Here is a 21,271-nt window from a genome sequence, read left to right as displayed (position 1 = left end):
CTTTTTGTACTGGTTCTGTGCAAGTGCCGGGCATTCACTTGCTATGTGGTTTATGGTTTCACTTTTCGTATTGCACTTCCTACATATGGGAGAGATGTTATTTCCGTCTATCGTACTTTGAACATATCTGGTTCTTAGGACCTGATTCTTGTGCCGCTGTTATCATTCCTTCAGTTTCCTTCTTTAGCTCTCCCCTCTGTAGCCATTGCCAATTGTCATCGCTGGCTAGTTCTTTAGTCTGTCTCATGTATTGTCCGTGCATTGGTTTGTTGTGCCAGTCCTCTGTTCTTTCTGTCTTTCTCCTGTCTCTGTATATTTCTGGGTCTTCGTCTGCTTTTATTAGTCCTTCTTCCCATGCACTCTTTAGCCACTCGTCTTCACTGGTTTTCAGATATTGCCCCAGTGCTCTGTTTTCGATGTTGACGCAGTCCTCTATACTTAGTAGTCCTCTCCCTCCTTCCTTTCGTGTTATGTATAGTCCTGTCCGTATTTGCTCTTGGGTGTAGTGCTTTGTGTATTGTCATATGTTTCCTGGTTTTCTGATCTATGCTGCGGAGTTCTGCCTTCGTCCATTCCACTATTCCTGCGCTGTATCTGATTACTGGCACTGCCCATGTGTTTATGGCTTTTATCATATTTCCGGCATTGAGTTTTGACTTGAGTATCGGCCTTGAGTCTCTGCATATATTCTTTCCTAATCGTGTCCTTCATCTCTTGGTGTTTTATATCTCCTCCTTCCATTATTCCCAGGCATTTGTATCCTGTCTCATCTATGTGTTTGATGTTGCTCCCATCTGGTAGCTTTATCCCTTCAGTTCTCGTTACTTTGGCCTTTTTTGTATGTTGACTAAGGCGCATTTTTCTATTCCAAACTCCATCCTGATGTCCCCAGATACAATCCTTACAGTCTGGATTAGGGTATCTATTTCCTTGATGCTCTTACCATACAGCTTGATGTCGTCCATGAACATCAGATGGTTGATTCCGTTGCCTCTTTTCTTGAGTTGGTACCCGGCATCCATCTTCTGTAGTATTATTTAATTATTATTATTATTATTATTATTATTATTATTATTATTATTATTATTATTTATTATTATTATTATTATTATTATTATTATTGAGACCACAGCTTCCACTTGAATGATAATTAATCACACTATATCATATCGAACTTATCTGAAATGACATTGCATCTTATCTCATTCGACCTTAGTTCCATGATAAGTTGTTTTGTCATCTCAGAAAAAAAGGGTTTCAATAACTAAAGAAAAAGAGCCTCATGTACAGAAAAATTAATTTATTTTTTGTATTTTTACATCACTGAGAATTAAATAACCAAATGTCTACTACTTATTGTTTCTTGAAAATTAAAATAATAATAACCAAGTGCCGAGACAAATAGATTTGGTCGCTGAATTTGCTGTAATGATGTCCAAGTAGCATCAGGAAAGAATGTTTTGCTTGTTAATTATCATTTGGTGGAACGATGACTAGGAAAAAACAAAACCTTTTCCACTGATCAACTTCAATACCTAAACCACGTTTACAAAATTTACATTTCTTTCACTGTCTCTCCGTTGTTTATCTGTCTCGCTGTCGGCATATTTTTTCAATACCACATTTTCTAACTTTATTATAGTTATTAGATAAATACTAATACAAAAAACTAAAATAGTTGATGAAATACTGATTAATTGTTCAGAGAACGCGCTAGGAAAGCCTTTTTCTTTTCAAACTCTCTCCATTGTTTATCTGTCTCTGTCGGCATATTATTTTTTAAATACCATATTTTGTAACTTCATTTCAGTTATTAGTTAACTCTTACTACAAGAATATGAAATAGTTTATGAAATATTGAGTAGTAAATTGTCAGATTAAACGTGAAAATGTAATAGGCATCGAGTATTTTAAAGAGATCAGGGTGCATTAATTTGACAGATGTGAATGTGATACGAACGTGTTGTTGACAATAACAGTACTCCGTTGAGTCCGTTATTAGGTCGTAAGTATTATACGTATTATCCATGCCGTGCTAATCCTCTTTGTTACGCATTTTTAAGAAGCTTAAAACGAAATTAGTATGAGCATACTCTTAGCCAAATGCTTAGGATATCTTATGTCAAGAGTATTTTGCACATAGCCTAATAGGCCAACTAGGTAGTATTGTCCAAATCCTATAGCCGATCATGAGACGTCCTTTGTGGGACACCCATCCCAGTGCTTGACCCCTTTACACCCTTGACCAGGAATCGTAGTTTAAGTTTGGAATGTCGACTTTTTTATCATTACTTATGCCATAATGGTACATAGGCTAGTCTCTCATCCTTCGTCTGCGTTTCCCTATGGATGGAGATACTACAGGCCATAGGTATTGGTTAAGCTACTACTAGGTATAGTAGTATGCAGACGGAGGGTTACTACGATTTGCTACTTAATGGGGTCCAGGTAGGGGGAGGTGAAGCCCTCCTGTGGGAGGTAAGGAAATGGCATCCTCCTAGGTTAGGGTAAGTAAAGGTACCTGTCTAGGTCGTATTTTCTTTGCAATGGCTGCTACAAATTTAGGTAGGTAGCTTAGGCCTGACCACTTTGTGTACATTGGCTTCCAGGGACGTACACTAGGAAGGCCTTTTTAAAATTTGGGTGTTTTGGTAACAGATTTCAACTTTACTTGATGGTAGAAAATCCTCTTTGATGCTGATATTATTTAACTTGATGGCAGAATACCCTATGTGATGCAGATAGCTATACTAGCTAGTACCTATTTTGTAGTCCTCTGTACCTGATAGAGCCAACTAACCTTTAAGGATTTTCTGATACTCGAAGTACATCAACTTCATTCCATGAAATATGGTTGATTTTTACCACATAGTAATGTCAGTCCAAGGCTCAGCTTGATTAGGCTTAGTTTCCAGTTCGGCAGTCTACCTTAAGTAGTTTTCATATGCTAAGTTACTATCTGTATTTAGGTATTAACCGGCATCCTTAACTAGGCCAAATTAAAGGTACCATATGGTTACTTAAGTATAGCCTAGAAGTTGCTAAGTTTTGTTTAGGGTAAAAACCGCATGGTACAGGGGTGGACCATGTACGATCAATGTGTACAACCCCAAAAAAAGTACATTATAACGCGTCCTGACATCGGAGATGGGCATCAGACGTGACTTGTTGTGGGTGAGAAATGGAGCTAAAGACCTCTACTCCGGTGTCAGGACGCGTTATAATGTACTTTTCTTGGGGTTGTACACATTGATCGTACATGGTCCACCCCTGTACCATGCGGTTTTTACCCTAATACTGGAATTCATACAATCTAGTCTTTTTCTTTTTTTTTTGTTGAAAATGTCAGTTACATTGTTATTTTATGAATTTTGTATATTTTTTCCTTATGATCTGATAACTAAGATAGTAAGTAGTACTGGGAGTACTGTACACATTTGTTATCTACCATAGCCTACATGACACACTGTGGATGGTGCTAGATCTTCGTAGCATTCCCTCACCCCTAGCTTTGTTGGTTTCTACCTTTCATTTGGAGTCTTTTCACTTGAGTTTCATCCTTTGTAACTTCCCACTGTCTATAGCCTTACTTTACTCTATTTTTCTCCTTCTCATTCTTAAACAGATCCCTCAATGAGTCTAATGAGAGGCTCATGGGTCTCATTAAAACTAATTTGTGATAAATAAATGAATGAATAAATAAGTTAGCTTCTGCAGGTAAGTGATTTCAACATGTGTTTATAATTTTAGGCATCCTGATTAAGTGCTAGAATAATGATAATTTTAATTATATATTGACATTATATATTTATTTCAGACAGATTCAGGAGCCATGGGGAAGCTGATATGGATGTTGATGCTGTTTTGTTTAAGAAGCGTGTCATGTTCATCACCTGCTATTGTTAGTGCACAAGTGACTGGTTCCTTGGAAGTTGAAGATTTCCAACCACAACAAATCCATATTGCTATTGGAGGTGAGGGATTTCATTTATGGTTTTTGGTAATCATACTGTATAGTTATTATTAGGGTGAGCAGCTGAAAATATGGAATACAGTATAATAAAATAATATACAAGAGAACCTGTTTAGGAAAGCATGAAAATTCTTAGTAGATTTGAATTTATTTGATACAATTTGGTTAGATTTTTGTGTAATCTGCCATTGTCTTTTGCAGAAGTGTATATAAAAGAATGATCTGTATTAAGTAATTGTAAAAGAAAATCTTGCCTTTAAGATGCTGCCATTTCATTCACAGAGAGCAACCAAGACATTGTGATTACATGGGTAACTCCAAGTGAAACCCCTTTGTCTGTTGTTGAATATGGAATAGGAAATATTCACTCTACTGCAGAAGGAAAGTCTACCAAATTCACAGATGGAGGACTGGAACATAGAACCATGTGGATACATAGAGTTGGTCTAAAAAGTTTAGAGCCAAATACAAGATATAGTAAGTGGGATTTTAATGTATGACACTTACCTGGCAGGTATATATATAGCTATATTCTCTGTTCCACCTGGCAGAAATTTTCAAAACTCGCGGCAAACGCTAGTAACCTATTAGTAGTTCAGGCAACCACCACCCCGTTACCGTGGCGCTAGCGCTAGGAACCATTCCCAATTGGGCCAGATTTTCTCTGCCAGCCGAACCGGCAACATTGTTGGTGGTTCCCTGCTAGGATTTTCATTCTCGTTGCTGACTTTTCATGGATCTTTGGTATTGTACTCGGAAACGTTAGCTTGGCATTCGCTTTGGATTGTTCTTTAAAGATGTCTGATACTGGAAGTATGTTTAGAGTTTGTGTAAAAGAGGGGTGCAAGGTAAGGTTGCCGAAAGCTTCGGTCGACCCTCATACCATTTGTAAGAAGTGTAGAGAGAATGTGTGTACTTGGGAGAATAGGTGCTTTGAATGTGAGAATTTATCAGAGAAGGAATGGAAGATATTTATGAAATATGTTGAGAGACTTGAGAAAGATCGTGTAAGGAGATCTGTTTCTCGTAGTGAGAAGTCGAATTCTTCTAGTAAAAGGAGTGAATGTATTTCCTCTCCAGCTCCTTCTAACGTAGAATTGGTAGTTCCTTCTCCCCAGGTATCTCCTGCGCCCGCCGCTGTATCGGAGGAGGCGAACGATACACATATTGTGAAGGTGTTTGCTGCCCTTGCGTCCATGGGCGACCAGATACAGCGACTTACGGATAAAGTTAGTGCTTTTGATGTCAGTGAAAGTGTAGTGGAGGGGGCGTCTGATCGTCTCTCTCGTGCTCCTAGACCTAGACCTCTGTCAAGCTCCCAGACCCAAGGGAGAAGGCATGTCGACAGTCGAAGGGAGGCGAGAGAGGTTTTGTCGCGGTCAGGCGTCCCTTCGAACAGTCCTGTTGCAAGTTCCCAGGCTGTTGCAGTTCGCCGCAGAAAAGGCGTAACTGGGAAGTGTGCGTCCTCGGATGGTTCGACTTCCGAGCGGGAAAGTCGGTATGCAGTTGTGTCTCGCCCCCTCAAGAGGACTTTCAGGACGTCAACGGCTCTCGAGAGACATGCTCAAGATCGTGAGGCTTGGAGTAGTCCTGAGGTGTTGTCCTCCTCGGAAGACGGGGACGCAGTTCCGATCAAGAGGAAAAGGATTTTTCGTGCTAAAGAGGACTCAGGGCGCACTGGCGCTATACGTCCTTCTCGTCCTTGGATTTCGATGAGAGACTCTCCTCCATCTTCTTGTGTATCTTCCCCTCGTCTTTCTCCGTCGGGTAGAGTACAAGATCGCTCTCCTTTACGTCGCAGTCCCGCTCGTAATCTTCCTCCTTCGTCCTCTACCATTCAGGAAGATAGTACGAAGGGTTTCTTAAGGGAAATGCAGTCCAAGCTGGCAGTTCTTGTGAAGTCTTGGGATGCGCCTGGGCAGGCATCTTCGAGGCGGAAGGACGATTTCCTTCCCGTTAAGTCTTCTAAGAGGGAAGACAAGGACGCGTTCGTCGAGGACTCAGGGCGCACTGGCGCTACGAGGACAGGCGATCGCTTGGTTATTCAGGACGCAGGACGCAGGAAGGAGAAAATGGTTTCGGAAGAAGCAGGACGCAAACGTCAGGACTCGGGATCAATTGTGGACGCAAGACGCAGGCGACAGGAAGCAGACGTGTCTACGATGGACGCAGGACGCAGGCGGCAGGACATCGAGAGGCGGCAGGACGCCGATTCCTCGTTAGCCGCAGGACGCAGGCGGCAGGACGTTATTCCTTCAGCGAAGCGTCAACACGACAATGATTTACAAGACATTTCTTCAGCAGAAGAGGAATTGGAATTAGTTGAGGAAAAGAATACGGAACCTTCTTCAGATTACAGGCAGTCCCCGGGTTACGACGGGGGTTCCGTTCTTGAGACGCGTCGTAAGCCGAAAATCGTCGTAAGCCGGAACGACGCTTGGAAATATGTCTTAAACTAATAAAAAGTTATAAAAACCTTACTTGTAATCCTTTGGTTACACTACATGTTGTTTCCTGTAGTTTTATGTACAACCTGGAGTTATTTTCATATAAGAATGCTGGTTCTTGAAGGTAAAAACTATTGTAATCCTCTAGTGACACTACATTCTTGAAGTTTTATGTACAACCTGGAGTGATTTTGCCAAATCTTGAGGGCTACAAGAACAGCTGATTACTATTTACGTATCATATAGACTAATTAAAGTAAACGTTATCTTTAAATAGGCTTATTATTATTAGTATCAACAAAACATTTCCTGCCATGAGTCAGAGGCCGTTTAATGAAACGAACACTTCTCTGTCCTATCTGTTCAGAAAATAAACGTTACGTCAATCTCGGAGACCATTGTTGCCAAGGCGTCTCTCTCTCTCTCTCTCTGATCAAATTACACTGGAACCTTGACATACGATTGCCCTAATATACGAATGTTTTGAGATACAACAGAAAATTTGCGAAAATATAAGCTTTGATATACAACGAAATATTTGAGATACGATTTTGCGATGAGTGTTAGTTGTATAGGCTACCGATAAATGGCGTTCAGTCTGTTTGTTTGTTGGTGCTGCATGTTAACACGTCGTTGTTTAGTTCGTTGTATTTGCGCCTATTCTTCGTGTTATTTTTGTCTATTTTATTATTAACCATGGGTTTCAAAGCTAAAGACAAAGCAGGTGATAAGAAAAAACCCAAGAAAATTATTTCGATGGAAGCAAAACATGAAATTATAGCAAAGCATGAACGTGACGTTCGTATCGTCGATTTGGCAAACGAGTATGGTCGAAATCCTTCTACAATATCCACGATCATCAAGCAGAAGGAAGCTATAAAAAACCTTTCAAAGGCATCACACCATTTTCTAAACTACGAACTGATTAAAAAAAATAAATAAAAATTAGTTTAGCAATGTTATTTCATTTGTGTTTTATTACGTAGTTATTATGTACATACGTAAATAAAAAGAGAACAAATCGTTCCCTGCCACCCTTCCCTACCTCCTCCCCCTGCTGGCCTCACGTCATCTTTCGTTGTGGTAAGTAAAATTCCTTTCTTTTTTTAATTGATTTTATTAACATTTATTATCATTTATCACATTGCTATGTTATTTTATCATTATGTGTGTTATTACTTGTTTATTTGTGTATAAATTGTGTATATTATATGTAATTTAGCTGTGTTTAGGTGTGGTTTCATAGCGCTAGAACGGATTAATACATATTACATTATTTTTAATGGGAAAAAATGCTTTGAGATACAACTGTTTTGATATACGAAGATGGTAACGGAACAAATTAAATTCGTATGTCAAGGTTCCAGTTACTGGATAATGTCAGAGAGAGAGAGAGAGAGAGAGAGAGAGAGAGAGAGAGAGAGAGAGAGAGAGAGAGAGAGAGAGAGAGAGAGAGAGGCGTCTTCCGACGCTCCGAGTTAAGGACAGAGAAGTGTTCGTTTCATTAAACGGCCTCTGACTCATGCCAGTAAATGTTTTGTTGATAATAATATAAGCCTATTTAAAGATACGTGTACTTTAATTAGTCTATATGATACGTAAATAGTAATCAAACTGTTCTTGTAGCCCTCAAGATTTGCAAATCGAAGTATCCAAAGAGAGACTCTCTTTGGATACTTCGATTTTGCCAAATCTTGAGGGCTACAAGAACAGTTGATTACTATTTACGTATCATATAGACTAATTAAAGTAAACGTATCTTTAAATAGGCTCATATTATTATCAACAAAACATTTACTGGCATGAGTCAGAGGCCGTTTAATGAAACAAACACTACTCTGTCCTTAACTCGGAGCGTCGGAAGACGCCTCTCTCTCTCTCTCTCTCTTCTCTCTTCTCTCTTCTCTCTTCTCTCTTCTCTCTTCTCTCTTCTCTCTTCTCTCTTCTCTATTCTCTCTTCTCTCTCTCTCTGATCAAATTACTGGATAATGTCTCTCTTTGGATACTTGGAATTTGCGTTGTAATCTAACCAGAAACTTCGTTTTGTTATTATTACTGGAAACAAGCAATGATTTTTTCATTATTTGCGCTTTTGGACTGTTATATGTAAACTCTGCGCACCGCAAGCTAGTATGTATTCATTCGCTCGGAAACTAGTTCCGCATATGAGGCGTCACTAAAAAACATCGAAAAATATGACATAAAAAGTGTCGAAAATCATCATAACCTCAAAATTTTTGTTGTAATCTAACCAGAAACTTATTATTAATATACTGTGCTAAACTGTAAAAGGATTTTTTATCTAGTATGCGTTTTTTAAAAGCGTCGTTAACTCGGAGCGTTCCGGAAGCGTCAGCGTCGTAACCTCGGAACAAGCGTCGTAACCCAGGACGGATTTTTCCATTGAATATTTAAGAAAAAGCGTCGTAACCTCGGAACGTCGTAAGCCGGAACCGTCGTAACCCGGGGACCGCCTGTATAAGGTTCTGACTTCACGTCTTCTTTCTGTTTTTGAAGGGGAATTCAAACCGACAGCTCCGTTATCTCCCTTATCACAATTTTCCAAGACTAGGACTACAAAGAAGTCCTCTTTCCTTAAGATGACTCTGTCAATTTCGGCGAAGAAGGCCCTTCAACGTGTGAATGACTGGATGAAGGATAAGAAAGAAGCGGGAAAATACTCTTTTGTTTTTCCTCCAGCTAAGTTAGCTCGAGTCAGGAGTATGGTACGCTACTGGAGAAAGTCTAGGCCTGGGAGTACCTGCCTCTTCCCAGGGGACTTCTCCAGTATAGTAGACAGCTCACGCAGACAGGCGTTACAGTCTGCTAAGGTCTGGGTGGACGTCTTCAGAGTTTGACCATCTTTGTAAAGGGATTTTTAGGACTTTCGAAGTCTTCAATTTCCTGGATTGGTCTTTGGGAGCACTGGCGAACTCCCTGGAAGAAGAGGATTCGCAGGATATAGAAACAGCTAAGAGCATTATGTCCTGCATGGACAAGGCTCTGAGAGACGGAACGAATGAACTGGCTTTTCTTTGTTCACAGCAGAGTACTAAAGAAGAGATCGCTGTTGTGTTCTTTCGCTTCAAAAGGAGTTTCTAACTCTCAGAAATCGGAGTTGCTGTTCTCTCCCCTTTCGAAACAGCTGTTTCCTTCAGAGGTGATTAGGGATATAGCTCTCTCCCTTTCTCAGAAGGCCACTCAAGATCTTCTCTCGTCTTCAGTTAGGAAGTTCTTACCATCCAAGTTGGTTAAGAAAACTTCAAAGGATACTAGGCCTTCGCAACAGCCTTTCGAGGCAGAACATTCGCTCGACCCCGCCTTTAGGGGTAAGAGAGTACCCACTAAAAGAGGAGCCAAGACCACCTCTAACGAATAGATTTCAGTCCTCCAGACGACAGTGGGAGCCAGACTTCAAGGTTTTTGGGAAGTTTTGGCAGAACATGAAGGCAGATCCCTGCTGTCAACGTAGCTCGGGAAGGGTACAAGATTCCTTTCTTGAAGAGACCTCCTCTCGCAACATCTCCGAGAGCCCTCGGGGCAAATTACAACGATTTAGTGAAGAAAGCGGCTCTGTGGGAGCAAGTAGCTTCCATGCTAGAGAAGGGAGCCATAGAGCCTGTTCTGGATCACGAATCTCCGGGATTTTACAACCGGTTGTTCCTGGTTGCAAAGTCTCTGGGAGGTTGGAGGCCAGTTCTGGACGTGAGTCAACTGAATCTTTTCGTAGAAAAGACCAAGTTCACTATGGAGACGAACGATTCAGTACTGGCAGCGGTACGTCCAGGGGACTGGATGGTGACCCTGGACTTACAGACGCATACTTTCATATTCCGATTCATCCAGGAAGCAGGAAGTATTTAAGGTTTGTGATTCAGGACAGGGTCTTTCAGTTCAAGGCCCTGTGCTTCGGCCTTTGCACAGCCCCCCAAGTGTTCACGAGGATGATGTCCAATGTGGCGAGATGGTTGCATTTAAGAGGGATCAGAGTGTCTTTTTATCTGGACGACTGGTTGATAAGATCCCAATCAAGAAGTCAATGTCTGGAGGACTTGAATCAAACATTGAACTTAGCAAAAGACCTAGGTCTGGTAGTAAACATGGGAAAGTCTCAATTGGATCCCCAACAACAGATAGTTTATTTGGGGATTCAGATATCGTCAGTGACTTTTCGGGCTTTTCCGTCCCCCGAAAGGCAAGCCCAATGCATTCGGAAGGTGCAGGACTTTCTAAAGAAGGACCGATGCTCAGCAAGAGAGTGGATGAGTCTACTGGGCACACTCTCTTCGCTAGAGAGGTTCATTTCTTTAGGAAGACTGCACATGAGACCTCTACAGTTTTTCCTGAAGGATTCAATGGCCAAGAAAAATGCAACCGGATTCCTTCCAGTTTCTAATTCCTGCCGAAGTAAAGGAGGGGAATTAAAGTGGTGGCTGACTCCAGGCAGGTTAGCAGAGGGATGGCGCTTCAGCACAGAAGAGCCAGACCTCGTCTTGTTTTCCGACGCGTCGGACGCGGGTTGGGGAGCGACATTAGGCCCTCAAGAGGTGTCGGGACTTTGGAGCAAGAAAGAAACAAGTTGGCACATAAACAGGAAGGAACTGATGGCAATTTTCTTGGCCTTGAAGCACTTCAGAGAGTTTGATTCGAGACAAGACAGTGCAGATCAACTCGGACAACAACCACGGCTCTGGCATACATCCGCAAACAAGGAGGGACTCATTCTTTTCCCTCCTTTACAATCTGGCAAAGGAAGTTCTGCTTTGGGCGGAAGAGGAAAGGGTCGTGCTACTCACCAGGTTTATACAAGGAGAGAAAAATGTGAGTGCGGACCTGTTGAGCAGAAGAGAACAACTTCTCTCGACGGAGTGGACGTTGCACATGGAGGTTTGCCAGAGCCTGTGGAAGTTGTGGGGCCGTCCGGTAGTAGATCTGTTTGCGACAGCCAGAACAAAAAGGTTACCAACCTATTGCTCTCCGGTTCCAGACCAGGAAGCAGTGGCGGTCGACGCATTCCTGATGGATTGGACAAACTTAGATGTGTACGCTTTTCCTCCGTTCAAGATACTGGGGAAAGTGATGAAGAAGTTCAGGGAGAGCCAAGGGACGAGGATGACCTTAATAGCCCCGTTTTGGCCGGCCCAAAGTTGGTTCACAGAGGTACTGGAATGGACAATAGATACGCCAAGGACTCTTCCGCTAAGAGTAGATTTACTCAGACAACCCCACTTCGACAGGTTTCACAAGAATACCCTCGCTCTGGGTCTGACTGCGTTCAGACTATCGAAAGTCTTGTCAGAGCGAGGTGGATATTCTAGAGAGGTGGCCAGGGCAGTGGCTAGAGCCAGAAGAAATTCAACAATCACAGTATATCAGTCGAAGTGGGAGAATTTCCGGAAGTGGTGTAAGAACAGGAAAGTGTCTTCATCCAGTACCTCTGTGACCCAAATCGCAGATTTCCTTCTATACTTGAGGAAGGAATTGGGATTGTCAGTTTCGACAATCAAAGGTTATAAGAGTATGCTAACCTCAGTGTTTTAGACACAGAGGTCTAGACATCTCGAATAACTTAGACCTTAGAGATCTGATTAGCGGTCACTTTTTGGTACGAAGAAACAACCACAATGCAGGCCACCTGCTTGGAACCTCGATGTGGTCCTGAAGTATTTAACTTCTAGCAAATTCGAGCCTTTAGAGAAAGCCTCTCTGAGAGATGTTTGCTAAGAAAACTGAAAAAATCTTTTTAGTATCTTTGGCAACCGCTAAACAAAAAGCTAGTGAGCTTCAGGCTATATCGAAGAAGGTGGGATGGAGACATGGCAACGCAGTGTGTTTCATTCCAAGAAGGTTTCTTGGCCAAGAATGAGAAAATCCAGCTAATCCTTGGCCAAGATCCTTTGAAGTTTTGGGTCTGTCTGAGGTTAGTGGGTCACGAGCAAGAAAGAGTTCTCTGCCCCCAGTGAGAGCATTGCGGTTTTATATGCAAAGAACAAGAGATATCAGAGGGAATTCTGATGCTCTGTGGTGTTCAGTTAAAGACCCCAGTAGACCCATGACGAAGAACGCTCTAGCCTTCTTCATGAGAGAGTTAATTAGAGAAGCTCATATGTTGTGTGCAAGAGCAGAGCTTTGGTATTTTGAAAGTGAAGGGCTCATGAAGTCAGGGCAGTTGCGACTTCATTAGCTTTTAAAAAGAAATTTACCCTCAAGGAAATTATTGAATCCACATATTGGAGAACTAATTCAATATTTGCGTCTCATTATCTTAGAGATGTTCAGACAACCTTTGATTAATTGTCAGACGCTAGGTCCATACGTGTCCTCTGGTACAGTATTGGGCAAAGGAGTTACTACCCCATAACCTTCTTTAAGCTAGTTGATTTTATTAGGTGATGGTGTTTGTGTTTTTGGTCGTCTGAGAAAAGTGTTCGGTACTTTTTTATCAGTCTTGTTAGTATTATCTGGTGATGGTGTGTGTGTAGTTCAGGTAAATGATCTATGACTAGCTTGAATGTCGTGGCATAAGAGGGCTGTACGGTTCTGTCAACACATTGGTCACGTCCAGTTGTCAGTTCCAGTCTTAGCTTCTTCAACATACAGGACACTTCCTTGTTGAGAGCTACTAAGGTTTAAGCAGGCTTAGAGGGCAGGAACCCTATGAAGTCAGCTACCTTAGCAGGTAAGGAACCTAGAGTTTTAATAATATTTTAATAATATTTTTATACTCTAATAATGTTGCTGTCTTTGACCCACCTCCAAATGTGTCAATCAGCTATATATACCTGCCAGGTAAGTGTCATACATTAAAATGAAGTTATGTTAAAACAAAGTTTAATGTAATTACTTACCAGGCAGGTATATAATTTAAATTCCCACCCTCCTCCCCTCAGGAGACAGGGTTCAGAGAAAATCTGGCCCAATTGGGAACGGTTCCTAGCGCTAGCGCCACGGTAACGGGGTGGTGGTTGCCTGAACTACTAATAGGTTACTAGCGTTTGCCGCGAGTTTTGAAAATTTCTGCCAGGTGGAACAGAGAATATAGCTATATATATACCTGCCAGGTAAGTATACATTAAACTTTGTTTTAACATAAAAACTTCATATTATGTATTCAAGTTTTGGTCACTTAGTTCACCAGTATGTATAGTATGATTTTTCATACTAATATGATTTTTCAGTAGACTTTCATGATGCTGTAAGTTTTATCACTGTTCCTGTATACAGTACTGGAATTTTCTTTGGTTAAGATTGTGATGAAAGAAGTCATAGAAATAGGTTTTGGCCTGCAACCAGTCAGGTATTTTTTTTTCTCTCTCTTATGTTAAATACTGACCTGGACAGCCCTAATGAAGATAGTAGAAGTCTATTAAAATGGGTTATAACGGGAGAAGGGTATGGCCTCAAATATTTGGGTTGATGTATCACTGTTAATCAAATACAGGGAAATGGTAATGAAGATATAGTATTTGTTGTTGACTTATCATGTATGGTATTTATTTTACATAATTAGATTGTGTTGAAGTAGCTTTGATTGTACTTTGGGTCAAATTCTCTTCAACTAATGAGTTTACCTCATTTGAAAAACAAGTCTATAGTGTATCCCAGAAGTTTGAAGATATGTAACATTATATGAGAAAGTTCTATAGAACACTCAGCCAACCCAGTGGCTTTCATTTTTTCCATTAATTTTAATGGAGGAACTACTGTTACAGATGATATTAAAATTGAAATAAAGCCCCAGTATTGTCTTGCTTTTCAGTGTATCACGTTGGTAGTCCTTTGGGATGGTCAGAGTTGTTTTCGTTTCTGACGTGGGAAAAGGAAAAAACGGTACATCTGACTGGACCTGTACGTGTGGCTATGTTTGGCGATATGGGAGCCCTCAATGCTCAGTCTCTGCCAAGGTGAGTGAGCTCTCCCCATGAACTGCTTACAAAGTATATTGTGTTCCATTGAAAGATTTTATTTCAGGTTCTGTTTCAGCAACAAAATCAGCAGGTGGGTTAGTTCTATCTGATGTATATTATGATTGCAGAAATTTGAATGTAGAAGTGTTACAAAGCCTTCATTGTTGACATTTAAGTCTTGATCGGTACTTTTCTTCATTTTTACTCACTAATACAATAGTATTTGATAAGATCTTCACTGTTTCTGGAAGAACATAATCTTATGGATAAGAAATTACCCTGTACATGCACTGTTTATAAATTTGATTAAAATTTTAAGGATGATAATCAATGAGAAACTGACCTTTGAGTACAGAAATTTATTTCATTTTAGTGTTTTTTGTTGATATTCCTTTTGTTTTTTTTTTGTTTTTTTTGGTTTTTTTTTTTGATTTGTTTTGTTTCGTTTTGTGGATGGAAGAAATATCAATTAGTAAATGGTTGTAAGGAATAGTTTTGCTTGAAGTCGTCTAGACTAAAGTAATTTCATCATTTCAGGTTGCAGGAGGAAGTATTTCAGGAGATATATGACGCTATCATTCATGTAGGAGACTTTGCATATGATATGGATTTTGTGAGTATTTTTATTGTGGTTTCTTCAATTCAGTTTTGAATTGAATAAAGAAAAGAAAATACTTCACCATTCTTTCAGATTAGTTTGGTATGTGATCATTTAGCTAAGTGCTCATACCAGAAGCCCAGTATCAAACTGTAATTAATACAGTTAAATTGAGAAGGTACGACTAGTATATCTACATATTTTTCTATGTGAGAATGACACCTTACAAGAAATAAACAGCTTTTCTCAATTTACTGTATGTAGTATGTTTTATTAGTATTTTCTCTTTGCTTTAATGCTAAGGTTCATTGTCAGATATTTCTTATGGTTGCTCTTCTGTCAAATTTGAGTGAAGTAGCTACAGGCGTACCCTTTAGTCAGTCTGGAAAATATTCTGAGAACTAGTATGTATATATCACAGTGGAACTGATATACAGTACAAGAATGAGAAATTTGTCCATCTTCCTCATGAGAGGTAGCTTAGCAAAAGCATATTGTTAAGTTCATATTTTCATGAAGAATAAATCTGACAGGAAAATGCTCGTGTTGGTGATCAATTCATGCGGCAGATCCAGCCTGTTGCAGCCTATGTTCCGTATATGACTTGTGTTGGCAACCACGAGCAAAAGTAGTAAGTATAGGACTATCTGTTTGTTATAAAAAGACATGCTATAAACCAGATATGTGAAAATTTTGGTGTTTTAATAGTACTTACATACATTTGCCTTACATACATTTGCAGTATTTTTGTTTATGAGTGGCCATACAATTTGATGTTTTACAAGGGCATTCCTCCCACAGCAACTTCAGTAATTATCGTGCCAGGTTCAGCATGCCTAATCATGAGGATACAGAAAACCTTTTCTTCAGTTGGAATATGGGTCCAGTTCATTTCATCTCTATCAGCACTGAAGCTTATTACTTTATGGAGTATGGTATAAAACCACTTTCACGTCAGTATGATTGGCTCATTAAGGATTTGGAGGTGAATAGATATTTTCGTTTTTGTATCTTAAAGTTATTTCATGGTTTTCAATAATATGAAATAGGTTTCAGTGCAATTGTCATTGATACTGAAGTCAGGGGTGCAATTTTTATAAGGTTTTAAAAAACTTTAATTAAAAGAATATTGATACTGTATTTGTAAACTTTACAGAGGTACTTTATAAGAAAAATTCTTTTTTGAATATTTGTTTCAAACTTGTGGAATAAGATATATAGTCTGAAGGCTGGTTTTTTAAGATATCATAATATATATTATTCTTGAATAGTTATTCCTACAGTACAAATACATTAGAAAACCCATCATCCCATGTCATTACAATGTATCAATTATCAGATGGAGAGTGTTTGAGTTTCTCGTAATAGGAGGCTGATTCTGATTAGGCCCTGAATAACATACTGTATTTTCAAAAATTGTAGATAAAGAAAGAATATTTTCATATCTGACTTTAGGAAGCTACAAGGCCTGAGGTGCGAGCTAAAGTACCTTGGATTATTTTGTTTGGTCACCGCCCCATGTACTGCTCAAACAATGATGGCGATGACTGTTTAAGAGTTGACTGCCTTACTAGAGTTGGCTTACCAGTTGTTCATACGTGAGTAAGACGGTTACAGGAATTTTAAATAGAGTAGAATTAATCCAACCTTTTATCAAGCACATTGATACTTATGTCCTTTTAAAACCAAAATGCAGATGATTCTTTGAAAAGCAAATTACTATTATTGAAAGAGTCTAGTTTCAACTTCAATTAACAGTATGATTATGTAATACATCTACATATTAGGTCAATTTTGAATTATCTCTATACCTCCCCATGTTTTGCTGTTTGCATTAAGAAATATTTTAATAGTACTTGTATTTTTAAGGTATGGAATGGAGGAGTTACTCGATAAATATGGAGTTGATTTGGCAGTGTGGGCTCATGAACACTCTTATGAAAGATTGTACCCGATGTTTAACTATACTGTATATAATGGATCTGCTGAAGCCCCTTATACCAATCCAAAGTTAGTTTTTGTTGTTTATTTATTTCTATTATTATTTAATGAACTACTGAGTCACATTTTCAGACTAAGAGGCCATGTCTGTGGATAGAATAAGAAGGGTTTAATTAACTTTATACATTAATGTTGTATATTTATATACAGTAATTAGTGAGTTTATGTGATCAAATGTTATAGCTGTTTCTTGTAATATGTGTTTCTTATTGTTGTCAGTTCAGTAAGTGAATGTTTAGTTGCATTCTTTAACTTGGAATATGTTATGCTTACATATTGTCATTTATTATTTTATAAGTTTTATTGTAGTGTCTTACCGAACAATTATAGAGCCGTGATTTCCACGAGCGGCAGGATACTAAATTCAAATTTAGCGCGTCGGCGTCGCCAACACTGGTGGTGATGACGTCATCTCCCTCCACTCGCGGGAGAACCAGGTACAACTGCCCAGGTGAATCCAATTCTTTTCCTGCCGGCGTCCGGTGAACATCGGTGGTCGGTGCGGTTGGATGACTTTGCTTCGCTTTTTTCTTGTGGATTTGATCTTCGGAATTGGTGAAGTACTCTTTTTTGGCGTTGTTGTTATTTTGCTTTTTATTTAGGCGTTGCCATGTCGGATTCTAGTCCGTCGGGAGTTAGGTTTTGCATCTCAGGATGTAAAACTAGCAGATATCCAAATTAGAGTATGATTCTCACACTAAATGTGTTAAGTGTAGGGGACAGGTTTGTTCAGCAGATCGAACATGTAACGAGTGTAGTGATTGGACTGATTCTCAATGGAAGTTTTTTAGTTCATACTAGCCAGAAATTAGGAGAAATTTAGCTAAAGACAGAATTAGAAAAGCAGCGCTTAGGGAAAGTAGACTTAGCTCTGCTTCGTCTTGCGATGCATCTGTTCCTTCTGTTTCTCCTCAAATTGTTATGTCTCCTTTAACTACACCTCCTATTCCTCCTACTAATCCCACTTCTCCGGCTTCCCGTGTAGTTTCTTTACCGACACCATTGCCAGTCTGTGGAATCGAGGGTGTTTAAGTCAGGAAAATTTTCGGTACTAGCGAATACGGTTTTGCAACTTGGTAATTCAGTTAAGACGTTTTTGGAGAAAGCGGCTTCAGTAAGAGTGTAGTTGAGGGTGCGTCTGTCTGTCCTGACACGTCTCCTAGACAAAGGTCACTGTCCAGCTCCCCCGCACCGGGGAGAAGACATACCGGAAGTCCAAGGGAGTCGATCGGGATTTGCCCACAGACAGGCGCCTCTCTTGTTGAGCCTGTTGCGCCTCAACAGGGCTCGGTTAAGCGTTGGAAAGGTGTTGCGGTCAGACGCTTTCAAATGATTCAAGCGATTCGTCTCCGGTCGCACGGCGCTCTTGGCGAGATTCGCCCGTTTCGCGTCCCCTTAAAGAGGCGTTCAGGCGCCGATTCTTCGCCTCCTCCAAGTCAAGCGGTTATAAGGGAGCTTGAGAGTAGGGTTGCGCCTCGGCCGTTAGCGGCTCGTTTCGTCGCCTCAATCTGTGCCTTTTTCGGCTCCATCTACTAGTAGAGATTGTGGTTTTAGCGCTGTAGCTAGCAGTTCTAAGGGTGTTTCTTTAGGCGCTTTTTCGTCTGTTACGCCTGATGCGCCTGTTTCGCCTCGAATTTCGGCGGCTCCAAGCGAGGCGCAAGTAGTTTTTCCGCCCTCCTGCTGAACAAAATTTAGGCTCTTCCAAGCCTACGTTAACTGTTTTTGATTCGTCTCTGGCTTTGCCTTTGCAAGCAGTTAGAGATGTTAACCAACTGGATGAATGAGTCCAAGGGTGGTTCGAAACCTTCAGATCAGGTTGTAGTTCCGTCTACTTCTTCGGCGGTATCGGAGAATGAAGAAGGAAAAAAGTAGAGGAGGAGGATTCACATCACCTCTCGTGTTATTCACGTCTCCTTTAGATTTCTTCTGGTATCTTATCCAGATTATTTTGAGAAAGCGGCTCCGCGCTCCCCAACTTCGACTTTTTTGATGAGGAGGAAAACTTCAGACCCTCTCCTCCCAAAACAAAATGTTCTATCTAAAGCGGTTAGACATTCGTTGATTAAAGAGACGGAGAAATGGATGTCTATGAAAAGAGACTTAGGGAAGGCTCTTTTTGCTTACCCTCCCTCTAAGTTGCTTCGTAAGAGGTATAAGGTTTTATGTAACTGGGGGGAAGGGGAAGCTCCTTCTCTGGGAGTTTTTCTGCCTCCTCCCAGGGAGACCTTCTCCAGTTTAATCGAAACTCCTCTAGAAAGATCTTGCTTTCGCCGCAAGCGAAAAGTTTTCTTTACAGCGAAGAGTTGGACCACGTTGTAAAGAATCAATTTAAACTTTTGGAAGTCTTTAGCTTCCTTGATTGGACTATTGGCGCTTTAGCGGCCAAGATCGAAGACTGTCCTTCTCTTTCTCAGGAGTTACGCGGAGGATTGGATTGGTGTTCTGTCCTGTGCGGACAAATCCATTAGGGATGGATTGTGATGAGTTAGCTTCGCTCATCGCCTTTGGTACCCTTAAGAAAAGGCAACTTTTGGTGCTCCTTTGCTTCTTTAAAAGGGTTACGTCCCAACAGAAGTCTGCTCTCTTGTTTGCTCCTTTTGTGAAAGATAACCTCTTTCCAGACGATGTAGTGTTGTCAATTTCGTCTGCGCTAGATAAGAAATCTACTTCGGATTTACGGCACAGTCTACTAAGAGACTAAAGCTCCTGTGGAGACTGTTCCTTCGGTTTCTCCTCTGGCCCAAGCGCCTTTTCGAGGGGAGGGAAAACCCAACGCGCTTCTTTCGACCGAAGTCGTGAATTTGCGACCTCAGTCTAAGGCCCCTCGGCCAAGGTTAAAACAAACCTTCCTAAATGAAAAGCTCGGCTCTTCATGCACCAGTGGGAGCCAGGCTGGCTCTGTTTTGGGAGGAATGGGAAAACAGAAGGAGCAGAAGCCTGGTAGTGCAAGTACTCAAGTTCGGCTATCGTATTCCTCTCGTTTCACCTCCCTCGCTCTCACCTGTGCCAATTCCATTCCAGGCATACTCGCCGGGCTCAGACAAATTTCTGGCGCTGAGCAGAAGTGGAAGCGTTTGCTTGTTCTCAAAGAAGCGACTAGAACAGATAGAAGGGGATTTTCCTCCAGGCTTTTACAATCGCCTTTTTGTAGTTCCCAAGTCATCAGGGGGCTGGAGGCCGGTTTTGTGGATGAGCGCCCTGAACTTGCATGTCCAGAAAACAAAATTTCATATGGAGACCACTCGGTCGGTTCTGGAGTCCATCAGACAGGGGGATTGGATGGTCTCTCTGGACATGCAAGACGCTTATTTTCACATTCCGATACATCGCGAATCTCGGAAGTACCTGAGGTTCATGTTCGAAGGCAAGGTGTTTCAGTTTCGGGCGCTTTGCTTCGGACTAGCGACCGCTCCTCAAGTTTTCACCAGGGGTTCTATCCCCGATAGGAAGCTGGCTGCACATATTAGGAGTAAAGAATCTCCCTCTATCTGGACGATTGGCTTCTCCGGTTGGAATCAGAGAGTCGGTGCATGAAGGACCTTGGAACAACTCTGGATCTTGCCAGAAAGTTAGGAATTCTGGTCAACAAACAGAAGTCCCAGTTGGTTCCATCTCAGAGCATCCTTTATTTGGGGATGATTCTGAATGCTCAAGTTTTCGGGCTTTTCTGTGCCCGAAGAGGGTCCAAGGCTGTCTGGAGACAGTTCAGGAGTTTCTTGGACAAAAAAGGTAAGTTCTGCCAATCAGTGGATGAGGGCTCCTGGGCAAATTGACGTCAGTGGAGAAAATTTGTGACGTTGGGAAGACTGCTGGTCCACATGAGACCTCTGCAGTTTTTCCTGAGAGCCTCTTGGTGCAGGAAGACACAACCAGACTCGATTACCTTTCCTGTCACAGATCAAATAAAAGAGGACCTAAGGTGGTGGCTCTCTCGAGCAAGGTTGGAAGAAGGGTTAGATTTACGAACCATCCTCCCGAACCTACAGTTCTTTTCCGACGCATCGGACACAGGTTGGGGAGCCCTACTGGGAAATCAACGGACTTCAGGAGCTTGGTCGGAGAAGGAGAAGAAGTTCCACATAAATGTAAAGGAACTGTTAGCAATTTTCTTGGGGCTCAGACAGTTTCGGAGCTTAGTAGGAAGGTCAAGTAGTGGCAGTGCATTCCGACAACTCCACGGCTCTCTCGTACGTGCGGAAACAGGGGGGGACTCAGTCTTTCTCTCTGTACGAAGTAGCCAAGGATCTCCTCCTGTGGTCAAACGAAGCGAAGGTTCAGCTAGTCCGAGATTTGTTCCGGGAAAGATGAACGTCCTGGCGGACGAGTTAAGTCGTCAACAGCAAGT

General features: G+C 41.2%; 1 protein-coding gene and 1 long non-coding RNA gene across 4 annotated transcripts in view; one reads left to right on the top strand and one right to left on the bottom strand.

Annotated features, from left to right (window-relative positions):
- LOC135203690 (uncharacterized) overlaps positions 1 to 21,271 on the bottom strand; it is a 336,388-nt gene that overhangs the window by 310,968 nt on the left and 4,149 nt on the right. The window lies entirely within an intron of this gene.
- Positions 1,787 to 21,271, top strand: part of LOC135203687 (acid phosphatase type 7-like) — a 41,136-nt gene continuing 21,651 nt past the window's right edge. The window contains exons 1-9 of one of the 2 annotated variants that reach the window (XM_064233587.1): positions 1,787 to 2,005; positions 3,818 to 3,974; positions 4,256 to 4,450; positions 14,180 to 14,324; positions 14,865 to 14,940; positions 15,459 to 15,556; positions 15,727 to 15,910; positions 16,381 to 16,523; positions 16,795 to 16,935. In XM_064233587.1, the coding sequence (XP_064089657.1) occupies positions 3,833 to 3,974; positions 4,256 to 4,450; positions 14,180 to 14,324; positions 14,865 to 14,940; positions 15,459 to 15,556; positions 15,727 to 15,910; positions 16,381 to 16,523; positions 16,795 to 16,935 (1,124 nt within the window). In that variant the 5' untranslated portion in view covers positions 1,787 to 2,005; positions 3,818 to 3,832. Of the gene's footprint in view, positions 2,006 to 2,215; positions 2,508 to 3,817; positions 3,975 to 4,255; positions 4,451 to 14,179; positions 14,325 to 14,864; positions 14,941 to 15,458; positions 15,557 to 15,726; positions 15,911 to 16,380; positions 16,524 to 16,794; positions 16,936 to 21,271 lie in introns of those variants that run through there. The other variant, XM_064233588.1, reaches the window with a different exon arrangement.

Source organism: Macrobrachium nipponense, chromosome 36 (assembly GCF_015104395.2).
Source record: "Macrobrachium nipponense isolate FS-2020 chromosome 36, ASM1510439v2, whole genome shotgun sequence".
Classification (NCBI taxonomy): domain Eukaryota; kingdom Metazoa; phylum Arthropoda; class Malacostraca; order Decapoda; family Palaemonidae; genus Macrobrachium; species Macrobrachium nipponense.
The sequence above is the reverse complement of the archived record's forward strand: the minus strand, read 5'-3'. Positions and strand labels throughout refer to the sequence as shown.